Raw genomic sequence first — 15974 nt, 5'->3', positions numbered from 1 at the left:
AGACATCCTCCTCTTCCAGGTTCAGAGGAGAAGATACCTTTGCAAATGGAGATTTTCCCCTGATAAATGTACATGTCTCTTACAAAAGGGTAACTTCTACTGACATTTTCAGAACTTCTCCCATGCCTGTTGTTTCTTAAAAATAATCAGCTTGAAACCATCTTTATATGAAAGAAGCACATTTGTGATGACAGATGCCGTCCCCCTTCACCCCCTGTTCTTTTTGGCTGGGCCTATGAGTTACAGTGACATGAGACAGGTGGACACAGAAAAGCACACCCGGGTATTTAGTACAAGTTTTATATGATGTGGGAGCCCCAAGAAATGGTGAAACTTACTTGCTTTAATATTAGGCTGAACAAAGAGGGCAATTGTGGAAAAGTGATGAAGGGAGGTGGGGCGGCTGGAGGGAGATAATTATTTTAACTAGTAAAATGTGTGTAGAATTCTCTCGGTCTCAACTTCTCATTGCTGATGATAAAACTGTTCCTCTCCTCCCGGTACAGGGAGCACATCTTTCATACAGGAATATCATCTCCTGCTTTTAAGAAAAAGAAGAAAAGTAAGAGGAGTTTCCTTGTATTTGCTGTTTTTCAAGTGCCTCGAACTCAAAATAGTCCATAAGCCAGCGTGACCTATTTTGGGGCTGTGTGTTCTGATCTCGTCCCCGTTCAGCGGGGCTGGGTGCGGGGGGGGGGGGGCTCACCATATGAGTAGTGAGGCGTAAAACTGTGCTACCAAATGGAATGAAAAGGTAAACCCACATCATTAGTTTTCTCTAAAATACCATGCAAGCTGGGACAGTTACGTGTGCGACTATCCCACTTTTAAAATTCCATGTATATTTTCCAGTGTTATCACAGCTAATTCCTGAAATATCAAGTTGCTGAGGACAGAGTTTTACAAATTGCATTTTTGGAAACAGGAGCTCTATGAAGATTTTTTATAAACTAATGATTTATGTTCCTTCACTGAGCATCAGTCTGTGCTACACATAGTGTTTTATGATGTTAAAGTAATGAAACACGAGGCCACTGGACTGAGGCGGTTCTAAGGCCTTTCTGTCTGTGTCAGCAAACCAAAACTTAAGCCTCTTATAACTATCTTGACAGTAAGAACAACCAATCACAAACAGCCAACCAGGCTTTCCTAAACAATGCAACCACTTAAAGCCACAGCCAATCAAACAATTTCCCTGATTGGGGCGGGGGAGGGGGTGCATAGCTCAGTGGTGGAGCCTGTACATAGCATGCACAAGGTCCTGGGTTCAATTCCCAGTGCCTCCATTAAAATAAGTAAAGACCTAGTTATCTCCTCCCCGTAAACAACAACAACAACAACAGAAATGTCCTTTCTGCTACACCCCCTCTATAAAACCCTCACCCCGAGCGCTTGTCTGTGAAGTGCTCTGAGGCTTTGGTGCTGCCCAGTTTGAATCGGTTTTTGCTCAGATCGGCTCTTCAATGTTTTAAAGGCCTCAGTTTAGCTTTTAACAGTGGTGAACTGGTCAGCGAACGAAAGGATACCTCACAGCACCTGACGTCTCGGATGGCGGAGGGGCGCTAAATAGAGACCAGGCGTTGCGTCTGAAATCAAACAGCTCCCCCCCCCCGCTTTCTGAGCGCGGCAGGGGTCTTTGCTCTGGATCCGAAGGCGCTTAGAACTGACTCCCTGCGGCCTGAAAAGCTTCGGTCGCCACCTCGTGGATGAGAAAATAACCACACCCACCTTCCCGAAATCTACCGTTTTCTGCACAAGCGAATGAAGCAAAACCCCCAGCATGGTTCACTCTCAAACTGCCAAGAAGTATTTGTAGCCCCCTGTTGAAAACAGGACAAGAGGCCCCAGCGAGTGGCTTAGCCGGGGCCCCGCTGCACACGCGAGGCCCGCCGCCGTCCCAGCTCTCCCGGAGGCAGTCCCAGCCAGTCGGGCGGGACGGGCCTGCCCAGCGCTGGTTCAGTAACCTGCCCCACCGAGCCCTGCAGGAAGGCGACCTGGCCACAACCAGGCCGCTTGTCGCCTGGGAGGGTCCGCCCCGCCGCGCTGCCAGGAGCGCGCCTCCGCCTGCCGGCCGGGCGCCGCGAGTTTGGGTCACTGAATGCGGCCGGGTGGGCGCACGCTTACTCAGGGAAGCTGTCTTTTAACAGCCCGCAAGTTGGTTTTTAAACTGCCACCGTCTGGTAGACTCAGCGGAGGGCGCCTCAGTGTCAGAGTGAATTTAGAGAGAGGAGCACAGAGCCTCCCGGAGCGCCCCCCGCAGGCGCCGCTCGCAGCTGCCGTGGCCTGACCGCCGGGCGCCCTGGAGGCACGGGCTCCTTCCCGGTGTGGGAGCTCGGGTGTGGCTGACTTTCACCGCGTGGTGCTTCAATGTTACTGAATTTCCATCTGCGTCGCCAACCGCTCCACACCTTTCGGGGGTAATAAGAGGAAGAGGGGCGCCAGGAAGGAACAGCCAGCGACGCTTCCCGGACTGTCACCCGCACGCGCCTTCGTATTAAGAAAGGAATTGGAACAGCATTTCCTCCTCAGCAGCAGTTTTTTTCAAACAACAACCAGGGAGAAATAAGGCTCTGAAATAGAACTGCATAAAAAGCCCATCATGACCAGAAAAATCCAGTTTCTAGTGTTAAATAGATCTCAAGGAAGGAAAAAGTCCAGATGCACCAAAACCTGGATGTATTGTTTTATTACGTACAAAACCAAGCATACAATAATTACAACAGCAGATAACAAACATGCTGAATATTTTGGGGCCATTTTGAATGGTGCTCTGCACATGTGCAGGAATAAATAATAAATACTGCTTCTCCATTACCCTGAAATACGAGAGTACCACCCAGAGTGTCGTGTTTCTGTTCAACTACACAAGTGAATGAACATGAAGGGAAGAGGAAACGGGCAACATGTAAACACCGCAGGCAGAAAACTCTTCTTTCTGGAAACTAACCAAATGGGCCTAGGAACCACTACAAACCAGCCACATCCTCTCCAGTCTTCTGTCTCACAGGCCACCAACCCCACCCCCTCCAGCTCGTTACAAACTTGCAGCCAGTTCAGTTGTGAGAGATTTGAGACGTCATCTAACACTGAACAACTGTCACTAATACTCACACTTTTGTAGCTCATTTCTGTACGTTTTAACAGCTTTCCCCCTGATTCTAAGCCAGAGGCAGTTCCTCTTAAATTTTCTACACTTTTTTTTAATACCTTGGATTGTTTTAATTGGTTTAAATGCAATAGCTATGTAAACAACTCCACAGAAGTGAGAGGCACTTCAGAAATATAGTGACTCATGGTTGGAGATTCCATGGCTTAGATCTAAGGAACTGAATGAGTTGACAACTGAACTCTCCACGTCGTCTGCTTGGACAGCGACATTCTTACCTACAGCATTTAGGGCATTCAGATATGGGCATCAGAAATCATAAAATTGTGCTTATGTTCTGTAATGACCCTGCAGTCACTAGGAGCTCTGACCTAATCCTAATAATGTTGGTTAAAATAAGCTGTCAGCCCGAGACGAAGAAGGAGACGAACGAAGTCACTTTTTCAGGCTTTAAAACTGTCGTATTGTGTGACATTATGACTACTCCCCCAAATTAAGCAACCAACCTCGAGTCGAAGAGCAGGGAACAAATGTAACATCCAGGTCGTTACCCCTGCGCTCCTCAGTCGGCTCAGACACACACAAGGCGGAGAAAGGCCACGTCACCCTCGCCCTTCGGATCTCCGAGGGACCTCACAGGCGTGTTACTGGGAAAGGCAGCGGCTCAGCACACACCCTGCAGGAGTAACGCCCGACTGTACACGTGTCTGCAACGTGCTGGCAGAGGCTGGCCGGCCCTGCCACTTCAGAAAGAGCTGCATGAAAATCTAGCAGAGAAAGAATCGCGAGCTGGGGGCCAGCCGTGTGTGAAGGACGAACCTGTCTGCACCTACGGAAGCAGGGCAAGCGGGGGACACACGGGGCCGCCAGGGACCACAGGAAGGAAAAGCAGGAACAGCACTACGTTTTCAAAATACTGCATTGACACTGAGTACAAAAGTTACAGTGTAACTGCGAACCACGGAAGACATGCCTGCCAGGGGTCTATCGTTTGCTCATAGATAAATAGGCATAAGATCTTACTGTAAGCACAGGCTTTCTCCCGTGGGGTGGCATCAGAGACAAGGGATGTCAGAGGGAATCCGTAGAAATCCGGAAATCAAGTCTTCGAAGAAGACTACCATCAACAACTTGCCACGGTGTTTAATACGATTCAAATGAGATTTCAAAACAGGATCTTAATATTTAACTTTTCCCCGTTATTTTCATTATTTATAAATGCATCTTGTCCTCATGTTAACTTAAAAAGTGCTTGGATGACATTGGGTGTCATTGCTGAACGAAAAGCCTGCAAGCTATTAAGTATTTTCAATGATAAGTGCCCAATTTTTCATTTGCCCCAAACGTGAAAAAATAGAAACATATATGTAAAAAGACAAATAGAGTAATTGTTTAAAGGGCTCAAATCAGCCGCAGTCTTAAAATACACTGTGTATCAAGAAGTGGGCAACCAGAGGTTTAAAAGTATTCACTGTGGTATCAGGAGGAACCTGACCACAACAAGCAGAGGAGCAAGCGGCTGCACCTGATGGCCGGTAAACAGGCAGCACGTAGGAGAGCCCGGAAGCCCCGGGCCCGGGGGGACGCTAAGACCGGCAGTGCACGTGTCCCCGTTCCACGCCCCCTCCGGCCTGAAATGTGTCCTCTCCCTCTGCTCCCAGCGAGAGTATCAGCTCCTGCTCTCACAAGCGAGGACAGATCCTTCTGACTGCAGCCAGCAGGGTCCAGGCCCCGATCTCTGATGGAGGAACTGTTACACCCAAAGCGGTTCCATGCGTGGCTGTCTGATCATAGGCCCTTCATTTGCGGAATCTAAAAGCTGCTTTTCCTGCGGCTCCTCTTCAGAGAAGCCACACATCCAGGAATCCTGGGGGGCAAAACTTCATTCTTCCCTCCCACCAAGCGCTAACAATCACGCCTAAACCCACTGACCTCCACCTGGACGGTCTGCACACTATTTTAACCTCACGTTAGAGAACACAAAAAAGGACTTCGCCACTGCCTCTCAATTGAAAATGCCTTTTTTTTTTTTAACCCACATCGGGGAAAACGTATGAAAGCACTGGGTTCCGTTGCCTGGAACAGCAGGCAGCTTAGTGATAAATGACTCTGCTCTAAATAGCAGCTCCGTAACCCGCGGCTGAGGCGCACGGAGCTTCTGCTGAGTGAGCAGAGGACGCCGGGGATGTGGGGACCCCTCTCTCACACGGCGGATTCCGCGCCACACCGCACCGATGTCCGCAGTGCGCGCTGTTTCCCGTGTGGTGTGCGTGCAGTGTAGATGGGGAGCTAAACATCCCAGCTCTCCGTGTCCTGGCTGAGGTGTTGGGAGTTTAGCTGACGCTTCCCTTCCCCGAGAGCTGTCCTTTTATTTTTTTATGTGGCACAGACCGTCGTTGATTTTTGTTTAAAGGGCTCTCATTTGCTTAAGCCTGTCAACACAAAAAAGGTTTAAGGAAGGACACCTTTGTTTGAAAATAACCCTAGTGGGGCCCAGATGGGGGCTGGGATGGACTGAGTCAACTACTTCAGTGTCAATAATCAGCAAATTTCTTAAAACTCATGGTATTGTCACTTTTGGAAGTGCTCTAGTGTTTAGGTCCTTGCGATTCATCACCTCAGTTATTATTTGAATTTATACGTGTTCTGTTTCACTCCATTCGTTTTGAGCTTTCTCTCGCCGGAGAGAGAGGCGCGCACACAGTTACCTACATTGCCCTTCTTCTTAAGGTTCGCGTGCCCCTGGGCCCTGGCGGCCCTGTAGGAGTCCGGGGAGTCCAGAATGACCGCTGCGGGTCTGGGAGCACGGAGGTTACCGCTGCTCTCCACCTTAGGGCTGCCGCTGTCACCGCAGGACAGGTCCCAGCGCTGAGGCCTGGAGCTCTTGTGTGATTTCTTTTTCTTCTCCTCTGTCCACGTGTCCAGGGTTTGCTTCTGAGAACACAGCCTGCTGCCACTCAGCACATCGAGGGGGCTGGAGGAGGCCTCGGTCGTGTCCCAGGATGGACGGGCATCTTCGCAGTGGACGTCTTTCTTTCGTGAAGGGCCTGACTTCAGAGGCCCTTCCTGGAGAAGCCTGGACCGAGCACTGGCCATCAGCTTGCTTCTCCCGGGACTTTTCAGAGCCCCAGAGGCAGTGGGGGCCATGGGAGGCCTCGCTTTGGCCCCCTTTCCCTTTTCACTCTGAACTGTCTGGACCTGCAGCCACTCGAGCTGGACCAGCCTATCGAGGTACCTGCCGAGAAACCCCCCGGTTCGTGGCACGGCCTCGGCCCTGTGCTCTGAGTTCAGAAGCACAGCCATGTCCCGCAGGTCCCAGGAGTTAAAAGGGGGCGGGAGGAAGTCAGGGTAGCAGTACTCCGGCTCCGCGTGGCCCTGCCCAGGGTGGAGGTCAAAGTGAACCGGATCAATCTCTTCAGCTCGAAGATGAAGATCTGGAGGCGTGAGAGGCGAAGGTGGAATGGGGATTCTTTCTGAATCAGAGAGGTCGCTGGCACTGTCCTCATCAGCATCTTCTTTGAGAATTTTCATTGCCTGGAAGTCCAGGAACAACTTGGTCCCTGAGGCCCCCCGACACCTGGGGCCGAGGGGACTCCTCTCGGGGTCTCCTCCTGGAGAAATGCTCCCCTTCAGCCTGTCCTCAGTGGGCCAGGAGGCAGCTCCGAGACTGCTTCTTGGCTGGGGGGAAACGTGGGGGAGGCGGGGCTTACTCTGTCTTTTTCTTGAAGAATTCTTTGAACGTTGCACTTTATTCCAAGACGGGCCCGCATTCATGTTGCTGCGAGAAAGAAAACTGCAGCTCTTAGTCCAGGTGACAGAAGCTGGGCTGCCTGTGACGAAGCAAAGGAGCACAGAGGCCCCCAGCCGCAGACTTCAGCTGTCACTCGGCATTAGAAAATGTGAGGCCTCTGAACTCCTCACAGAACAAGTTATAGAACAACCTTCCATGTAACACTATTTAGGAAGCATTATAGTAAACGAGAGCCAGAAGTGAATGCATAGGTTCTATTTTACATCAAATGTTAGCATTTAAGAAAAACACTATCATTTCGTAAAGTGCTTCAATTATCATTTTAAACCCATTGTACGTTTTGAAAAACACTAGTTTGGAAAAAAATCTCTCCTAGAACTCTCAATCTGTCCTGTTAGTGATGAACACTGTTTAATAACATGGGAAGTGAAATGCACAGCTTTCTTTTATATAGCGGATTTAAATGTGAACAAGACGTAAAACACAAGTTTTACAGAACTTAATCACTGATTGGTGGTGATTCTGAGCCAACAAAAATCTTACGTAAAAGTGCAGCACGTACAACCTACATCTTAAACCAAAAGCTTATTGGTGTTTTCAAATAGAAAACACACTCAGGAAAACTGTCTTTAAAAGGATAGGAATCAAATCACATGGTGCCTTATAACACAACATGAATAAAAAATAGGTTTAGTGCTATCTTGTGATTGGCGGGGAAGCAGCTATCACGCATACAGCCTGCATTACAAGCACAGCAACTGATTCTTCCCGTAATGTATTCTGAGGCAGGATCTCATATCAGAGTGGAAAATATTTTCCTTTCAACTTATTTACCAAGAACATAGCATTTTACGAGAATGAATAATACTTCTCAACAACGTCAGGTGGGGTTAAAAAAAACAAACTGGTAAACATGCTTGTGGAAATGTCAGAGGTTCATTTGTCCAGTGGTTTCCACCACACTAAGCAATCAATTACTTGAAAATGTCACTTCTTAATTAATAAACATGAGGGAAATTAAATCATTGCCAATAGCACAACACGTGCTCAGTAAGTGCTGAAGAATTGGATGAAGGAGCTGTCATTTAGAACTCTTAACAGCATTGTTTAAACTGCGGTTTACTGCCAGTTGTCTGTGTGCATGCATAAATGTTATTATCGGTATCTTTTTTTTATATAAAGGGAAACTAATGTAGAAAGATGATTAAGGGGCTAACCTAAAACTGTGGATTCTGCTAAAGTGCAAGAATTAAGTCCTCTGGAACTTTTACCAATTTGTAATGTTTAAAATCACCTTGCCCACAAGTTTCTGCCAGATAAGAAATGTAAGTGTATATTTCTTATCCACAGACATATCATTTTGTTTTCCCAACCATGCATATCTCAGTTCTCCCAATCTGGGAGAATATTTCAGATTGGGAGAACTGAGATAAAGTAGCTTTTGCAAGATAAAGCAAATATATGAAAAATTATTTACCTGCTTTTCTGATAAGATTCATTCACCCTATTCCCTTCCTTGAAAAAAACACACGGCTGATCATCATCTAGGGTTTGGTGAAATGTCTGAAAAACAGACACGCGCTGATGAACACCCTGAGTGTATGCGCACGCGCACACACACACACACACACACACACACACACACACAGAAACAAACAGAACAAATCTAAGCAAGATTTTACTTTATAGTTTACATCACCTCTGCTGTAGTGCGTGAAATATTCTTGCCCAGCCCGCTGGAAGACGATGACAGCTGGGGAGGTGGCTTCTTTATTCCTCTTATATTTGGAAAGGACTCCTCACCACCGGAACTAGAAGCAACAGAACAGTGTCAGTAAGTACTGATTGCAAATGGTCCTGTCACCAGTACTGTGCTGGTTTTCACTTGTGTGTTTTTAAATATTGAAATTGTATTGAAATACTAGGGCATATTGCCCCCATTTACAATTTAATCTTTTTCTTGTTTTCTTTTCACAGAGGATATTAGATACAAGGTCACACGACTGTAAATGGGTTCCATTTCTCTCCCTGCACACACACACACACACAAGCTCCTTGAAAATAACACGTTGGGGAAATTTGTGGGGCTACTTTAAGGTCAGGTGTTAATCTAAAGTTCCCATGTCCAATCATTTATTCATTCATTCAACAAAGGATTACAGGAGGCCTAGAAATTGGCAGGACTGTGCACATGTCCTGCTCTCATGGAACTTGGACTCTCCTGGGGAGGCTCCCTTAAAATTCTCCTGCCTTCACTATCACATCAATCCATGAAAAGGTTATCAATATTTTAACACATGTCATATAGTGTTATCTCTGTGACATTTTGTTGAATCGGACCACCCAAGGCTGCTTTTCCTCTTTTATTTTGAGTGGCCTGCTAAAAGTGCCCCATCTGAAAGTGAATACGTGTTTCTTCTGTAATATCCCGTCTCTGAAAAACGGAAAAAGAGGTGGGATTATAGAAGATTTTTGTGTCCTTCCTAAAACTTTGCTGTATTATTTTTCAAAATACCACGTATGCCACTTTAGTCACTGTACATACGATGGTGGTAAAAATCGCATGTGGGCTGGCACAGTTAATGAATTATACCATAACAAGCTTGATTCACGTTAGATGCAGAAAGTGTTCTTTACCACCCCTCCTTCACTAGTCTGGTTTTCTTTCTGCTTTGTCCCTCTGGACAGGGAAAGAACCGTCTAGAACGCTTGCTAGAAAGTGAACGTCCATCTGCTCCATTTCACCTGTCAAGCTTTACACCCTAGGCTGCTGCGTTTCCTGCGCAAAGTTTCTGAGGGGAAGAAGAGCAGAACGCCTCTAGGGTCTTAAGGATGCAGAAAACAAGCTCCCAGTTTCCCTGGTGATTCAGGCTTGCATTGGAACAAAGCTCAAAGTCTGAAAGTCTGCCTCCCAAGCGCCAGGGGCTGATTAAGGGCAACTGCACAATTCATCACAGGGTGTTAACTCTTGTTTCCACATCCTCCTCTCTGGCAGAGCGCCCAGAGACAGGCAGCGGCAGCACCGCCCCCTCCCCACCCGCGGGGAAGGGCTGGCGTCCCGGTCCCGGGCGGCAAAGCATTGTGGGTGACGCGGGGACAGGACGCTTATCCTCTGCGCAGCGAGGCGCCCTCGGTCTGGCCGAGGGTCCACATTGCAGTGCAGATGTCCACAGAGCTGGTTGGCCTAGAGCCTTAAAATTCGCCCTGGGCCAGCTTCTGGAAAGGCGGGGTTTCGCGCCGCCCCGGCCCCCATGAACCCAGAACCCCCGGGAGCCGCAGCATGCCTCCTCCGGGTCCTCCGTCAGCGCGGGCGCCGAGCTCCCGTCGACCGGCGCGCGGGCCAGGCGCACGCACACAGAAATTGATCAGACCTGTTTCGCGATCTCTGAGGCCACGTGACGGGGCCGCAAGGCTTCCTTCCCGGGGCCGGGAGGCCGGAAGGCCGGACTGCGGCGCGCTGCGGCAGGGGCTCGGGCGGCGGCGGCGGCGGCGCTCGGGCCGGCGGGAGTCCGCGCGGGCGGCGTCACGAGGGGCGGGGCGGAGGCTCGCCGGGAAGTTGCACCCGACAAGTTGCTGCCATGTAAGTAACGCTGCGGCCGCGGAGGGCGGGTGGGGCCGCTGGGCGGACGCCGCCTTCCCCGGCACCTCCGAGGAGGCAGAGAACCGGAGCCACCCTGCGCTCCCGGGGTAGCCCAGAAAAGCGTCCAGGGGAGAAAGCACTCATCTTTGGAAACCAGCTGTGTTTTCGCTGCTGGAAGCGGAAGAGCTGGCTGAGGACTCCAGGGGCGAGGTAGCGGACGAGGGGAGGGCGCGGCGGGCCCACAGGCTTCCCTGCAGGCTGCGGTTCTGGCGGACACTCCGCGGGGGCTGTTGAGTAGGGCCCAGGACACCGAGGGAGCGGACGCGGGGTCCCGAGGCTGCCCCTGAGTCCGTCGCTCCATCGCCCGACGGCCGGCCGGGCCATGTCCAGAGGCCCGGGCTCCGCGGTTCTCCCCGGCGCTCCGGGGTCCCGGAAGCCCGCTCCACGGAGCCTCAGCTGCCTCTCGGACCTGGACGGCGGCGGAGCCCTGGAGCCGCGGCCCTGCAGGCCCCCCGGGAGCCCGGGCCGCGCGCCGCCACCGCCGCCGGCGCCGTCTGGCTGCGACCCCCGCCTGCGGCCAATCATCCTGCGGCGGGCGCGGTCGCTGCCCAGCTCGCCCGAGCGCCGCCAGAAGGGCGCGGGCGCTCCAGGAGCTGCGTGCCGGCCGGGCTGCAGCGGGCAGCACCGCGTGCGCTTCGCCGACGCGCTGGGCCTGGAGCTGGCACAGGTCAAGGTGTTCAACGCGGGCGACGACCCGTCCGTGCCGATGCACGTGCTGTCACGACTGGCCATCAACTCGGACCTGTGCTGTAGCAGCCAGGACCTGGAGTTCACCCTGCAGTGCCTGGTGCCCGACTTCCCGCCGCCCATCGAAGCCGCCGACTTCACCGAGCGCCTGGGTCGCCAGCTAGTGTGCCTGGAGCGCGTCACCTGCTCGGACCTGGGCGTCAGCGGGACGGTGCGCGTGCGCAACGTGGCCTTCGAGAAGCAGGTGGCAGTGCGGTACACCTTCTCGGACTGGCGCAGCGCGCACGAGGCGGTGGCTAGGTGGCGCGGGCCGGCGGGCGCCGAAGGCACCGAGGACGTCTTCACCTTTGGCTTCCCAGTGCCGCCCTTCTTGCTGGAGCTCGGCTCCCGAGTGCACTTTGCCCTGCGCTACCGGGTGGCCGGTGCCGAGTACTGGGACAACAACGGCGGTCGCGACTACAGCCTCACGTGCCGCGACCACGCGCTGCACATGCCGCGGGGGGAGTGCGAAGAGAGCTGGATCCACTTCATCTGAGCGCCCCCGGGCCCGGGACTGGTGCCTCCGCACGCACGCGAGCCGAACCTGCTGTTGCTTCAGAGCCCTGCTCTCATCGGGGATGGCCCTTCTTCACAGCCCATCCCCAAACTTTGGTCGTCTGACCCCACGTCCTGCTGCAAGGTGTGCTGGCAGTGATCCATCCTGTCTTCTACTCGAGACGTCTGTGTCACTTGGTCTAAAACGTAGCCTCAGCTGCCACGAGGCCGAGCTGTGTCTGTGCTGGGGTGGGGAGCTGGGAGAGTGGATGCAGGGGCCGGCGGGCGCTCTGAAGAGGAGCAGGCAGGGTGTTTATGAAAAGGCCTGCATCCTCCCTCTGGGAAGGCCTGTGGCTTCCGCATGTATCCTGATTGGGTTTCTCTGAATGTAGTTGTTATTTATTATCATTGTGATGTTGGGACCTTTTGCCCTCAATGGATGCCTTCTTGGGACGTTCTGGATTTAATAAGCTAAAGGAAGTCAGCCTCGCTATTTGTGCCTATTGTAGGCAGAATATACAGTGTGACCCCCATCGTGGTCCCCCAAGGCATTCCTGCCTCGGGTCAAGGAAAACCCGAGATCTCACTTGCTTGCCAATGTCTGTAGGCTTCTAACAGCCGGGAAACTATTAATAGGCAAGAAATGTATGCCTCATCAGTCATCCTACAACCATTCCTGGGAGTTCAGGCTGCCCTGGTTCGGCTGTGAGTCTCCGACATCAGCAACTGAGAAGGAGGAAAATGCTAAAACTGTTAATTAGCAAAACAGCCCTTCTGCAGTCTCTCTTCTCATTTTGTGTGTTTTTCTTGTGTATGTTTGATGATTACGTATCTGCATGTTATCAGGCCATTCTGTTTAGGTTTGAACAACCTAAACATTTGAAGAAATCCTGCCTCAAGTTATTTCAGTTTTCAGGCAACTCTATAGTTTCCGGCACAATGCTCTTTGCAATTACCTGTTTGATGATTAAGGTGATTCTCTTTATGACTTCTTAAGCATCAAAGTTTCCAGCAGTCATCTTTTAGAAGTTACGTTACCAAGTGGAACTAACAGGTGTTTTCAGCGATAGCCAGAGCACTGGAGGGAAAAGAAGACACCAATATTTATACTTTTGAAATTGTTTTCAATTCTATTTATATATACCTGATTTTATTAGCTACCTGCGAGCTTTATTCTTTGTGCCTTCAGACAGAAAAGTTTATGACATTGTCTGGACTTGTTTTCCAGTTTCTAAATGTTAAGTGCTTTTGGAAAAAAAAAAAACCTCCAACCAAGAAATCAAGACCATTGTCCCCTGCAGAGTGCCACGGTGACTTAAAACTCTCAGCGAGGGACTGGTGATTTCTTCTGGTGCTGAGCAGTGGTCAGACAGCAGGTGCTAGCACTGAGGTGCGAAAACCCAGGTGGACGTGGTCTCTAACTTGGGAAGCTGCTTTCTGATACAGCTGAAACAGTGTGTTCAATTTTGTGATGACTATCACCAATGAATTAACTCTAAATTTTTAAATGCTTATTGCCACTTGTCAAATAAGTATGTAAAGGATATGCTTTGCTTTTAAACCAATTTCTGTGTGTGTGTGTTTTTAAGATTCCAACAGCAGGGATAGCTTTCTCTGGTACCTTCTGATCTAAGAACATGGAATTTTGATTTTAAATGTTGTGACTAAATGGAACAGTTGCTGGCTGTTAGAACTGTGTACTACATTGACATGCAAGAGGGAGAGAAGCCTGGTTGCATTTCCTGCTCTTTAACAAACAGTCCAGTGAGGCCAGGAAGCCTGTGAAGGCCTCGGCTGCTTTGCCCTTGGCCCCGGCCCTGTGCGCAGGAGCATTCAGGTATGAGCTGGAGCTGGCAGACGTATTGCTATGGAAAGGCACATAGAGAATCTTATAATCCGTCTGAAGGTCACTTCCCAAAAAAGGTTCTGGTCACAGAGTACAAAGTAAATGTTACATCTTTGATATTAAGAGAACCTCAATGTGCCTTTGAAAAAAGATCAATATTTAAACATTTGAAAGCTTAAATATACCTGCCTAGTTGATTAAAAAAGTTGCAGAAAAGCTTAAGGAGATGTAGAGACCTGAAAATACAGTTATGTGGCCGAGAGGTTCACATTTTGTTGTGGATTGTGCAATGATTGGGTTGTCTCCCCAAACATATTTTAATGCCTGGCATGTAAGATGACTTCACCTATGCCTAAATATTAAAGTCCATATGCACAAATTGTTGGTTGGAGTGTGCTTGGTGTGGTTTTTTTGGTGGTCTAATTACTGAAACAAGGCTTTAGAAACTTGTTGATTGTTATTTCACACATAAGTCTGCTCCTTCCTAAAACGCTGTCAAATTTAATATCTTGCAAAAATAAATATGTTGCATGATGGCACCTCATCTTCAGTAGCACAGTCGTGTATGTCTTTGAGTAACTGAAGTATGCTGTTTTATGCCGGGTCAGCATTACATATGAAGAAAGCTAGAGGAGGACACGGAATAGGGTAGTTGTTGTGCTTCTCTTAGTGCTTATGGAAGCCTGTGCATGGAATAATTAATGTGTATCTGCTTCCCCTCCCCCCAGTTGTGACCCACTCAATTACAAAGCCTTGAACACAAAGGAAAGGAAACTAACATTTATTGTGTCCTCTCTTACTTGCTTGCCTACAATGCTAGGTGCTGTATGTATTTGATTTCATTTAATTCTGATAATTACACTGCCTGGTAGATAATATTCCCATTTTCTTAAGCTGAAAAGAATGAAGCTCAGAGAGGTTTTAGATAATTCACCTAAAGTCCCACAGCTGGTAAGTAGCAGAGTCAGCATTCACACCTACCCCAGAGCCCTCCCTCTCTCTGCCATGTGATAGGAAGAGCTTGTTACCTTTAATTGAAAGCCCATTTGGATTACGATTGGTAAGGTTTTCCATCTAACGGCATAATCTAAAAACCTATTTAAAAACAATTCAAATAAGATTAAAATGAATGATTTTTTTCTTCCATGTGGTAGTTTTCTGATGGTAACTAAACAATCCTTGTGCTTTCTGAGCACATGAAACAGTAAAAAGGGCTTGAACGTTCTCTCTACTAAAAGGTGGCAAGGTGAGAAATCACTACTTTTAATTTCTGAAGTGCTTGCTTGCTGTAATCATTCCTGAATTGCTTGCATATTTTAAACAACAAGCATCATTGCTTTTATCATTTAAACTGATAGATACTTTAAATGGAAACCTTCTAGAAAGCCTGAGAATACACGGTTGATGATTCTGCTCAGTGCCAAGCCTAGATGGCTTCATCTTTGTAGCCTCCAGGGGTCTGGGGTTCCAGCTAATGAGAGCAGCAGCCACTCATTGCACCTGCTTCTAGGAAACCCAGGTGTGGGGCGTGGCCACCGGGTGGGGCGGGGCAGGACAGGTGTGGGGCGCGCCTTCTGGCACTTCTGGTTCACGTCCTGCGGTCCGGCCGGGCGACCCCTGGGGCACGTCCACTCCGCGGGCGGGGAGGGGACAGCAGGAGAGGGGAGCGACGCAGGCGCCTTCCCTCGCAGCGCGTCCGTGCAGGGAGGGCTTCGCAGCGCGGCCGCCGCCCGAAGGGGGTCAGAGGTCGGGGTCGGGGTCGGGCCTGGGCGCCGCCTCCCACTTACCTGAGGCCCCAAGCCCCGCCCACCTCAGCGCCCCTGCCTCCGGCCTAGGGCGACCCCGGCGCTGGCACGGGGGGGCGGGGCCTGGCCGGCCGGCGGCGCTAATTGGACGCAGAGCCGACCGCACGTGACGCCGATTGGACAGGCGCCTCCCGCCTTCCCTCGGCCGCCTGAGGTGCCACGGCGAGCTCTGAGGCGAGGAGACGCGACGCCGGGCGGCAACGGCGGCGGGTCCCGGAGCTCCGCACGGAGGCCGCCTCCAGCCGGCAGGTAGGACAGGGCGCCCGGGCGGGACTCCCTGACGGGGCGCGCAGAGGGAGCTGCGGCGTAGGCCGGGCTTCCTGGGGCGAGCGGGCGGGCGCGCGAGCGGGCGAGCGGCGTCCCGACGGTTGAGGCGTTAGCCGTTGAAGAAACGGTCGGGGCGGCGCCGCCGGGGGCCGCCGGGGGACGGACTCCGGCCGGGCGTCCGGTGGGCAGTGCGGGCCTCGCGCCGAGGGATCGCGGGCCGTGGGGGCGTGAGGGGCCGGTTGCGGCTGGGGGGCCGCGCTGGACTTGCTCTGGCGGCCGGCGTCCTCGGCGGGGCGGCGCGGGGCGGCGCGGGCCCTGACCGGCCGGGCCGGGGATGA

General features: G+C 51.1%; 3 protein-coding genes across 11 annotated transcripts in view; 2 read left to right on the top strand and 1 right to left on the bottom strand.

Moving 5' to 3' along the window:
* Positions 1 to 284: 284 nt before the first annotated feature.
* Positions 285 to 15743, bottom strand: FAM217B (family with sequence similarity 217 member B). Of its 7 annotated transcripts, XM_072944503.1 has the most exons (7): positions 15352 to 15736; positions 14593 to 14659; positions 12675 to 12796; positions 8557 to 8668; positions 8335 to 8420; positions 6817 to 6884; positions 2670 to 6640 (listed from the first exon to the last, which is right to left on the bottom strand). In XM_072944503.1, exons 6-7 carry the CDS (start codon positions 6874 to 6876, stop codon positions 5732 to 5734), a joined length of 969 nt encoding a protein of 322 aa, XP_072800604.1. In that variant the 5' UTR covers positions 6877 to 6884; positions 8335 to 8420; positions 8557 to 8668; positions 12675 to 12796; positions 14593 to 14659; positions 15352 to 15736; the 3' UTR covers positions 2670 to 5731. The 7 variants fall into 7 exon arrangements, 5 of the variants coding, with proteins under 5 accessions (XP_072800604.1, XP_072800603.1, XP_072800601.1 ...); XR_012061869.1 differs by lacking the exons at positions 2670 to 6640; positions 6817 to 6884 and adding an exon at positions 285 to 541 and having other exon boundaries at positions 15352 to 15706; XR_012061868.1 differs by lacking the exons at positions 2670 to 6640; positions 6817 to 6884 and adding an exon at positions 285 to 538 and having other exon boundaries at positions 15352 to 15705.
* Positions 10815 to 11894, top strand: PPP1R3D (protein phosphatase 1 regulatory subunit 3D). Its single transcript, XM_072944504.1, has one exon. The coding sequence runs from the start codon at positions 10820 to 10822 to the stop codon at positions 11717 to 11719; it is 900 nt and encodes a 299-aa protein (XP_072800605.1). The 5' UTR covers positions 10815 to 10819; the 3' UTR covers positions 11720 to 11894.
* SYCP2 (synaptonemal complex protein 2) overlaps positions 15484 to 15974 on the top strand; it is a 66754-nt gene continuing 66263 nt past the window's right edge. For all 3 annotated transcript variants that reach the window (XM_072944497.1, XM_072944498.1, XM_072944495.1), the window contains exon 1: positions 15484 to 15618. The gene's annotated coding sequence lies outside the window, so the exon portion shown is untranslated. The remainder of the gene's footprint in view (positions 15619 to 15974) is intronic.

The sequence above is a fragment of the Vicugna pacos genome, chromosome 19, assembly GCF_048564905.1.
Source record: "Vicugna pacos chromosome 19, VicPac4, whole genome shotgun sequence".
Taxonomy (NCBI): domain Eukaryota; kingdom Metazoa; phylum Chordata; class Mammalia; order Artiodactyla; family Camelidae; genus Vicugna; species Vicugna pacos.
This window is presented reverse-complemented; position numbering and strand designations above follow the sequence as displayed.

Bases quoted from the DNA above. Each gene is read 5' to 3' on its own strand.
- FAM217B (XM_072944502.1), bottom strand. From the start codon at position 6,880: ATGAATGCGGGCCCGTCTTGGAATAAAGTGCAACGTTCAAAGAATTCT.
- PPP1R3D (XM_072944504.1), top strand. From the start codon at position 10,820: ATGTCCAGAGGCCCGGGCTCCGCGGTTCTCCCCGGCGCTCCGGGGTCC.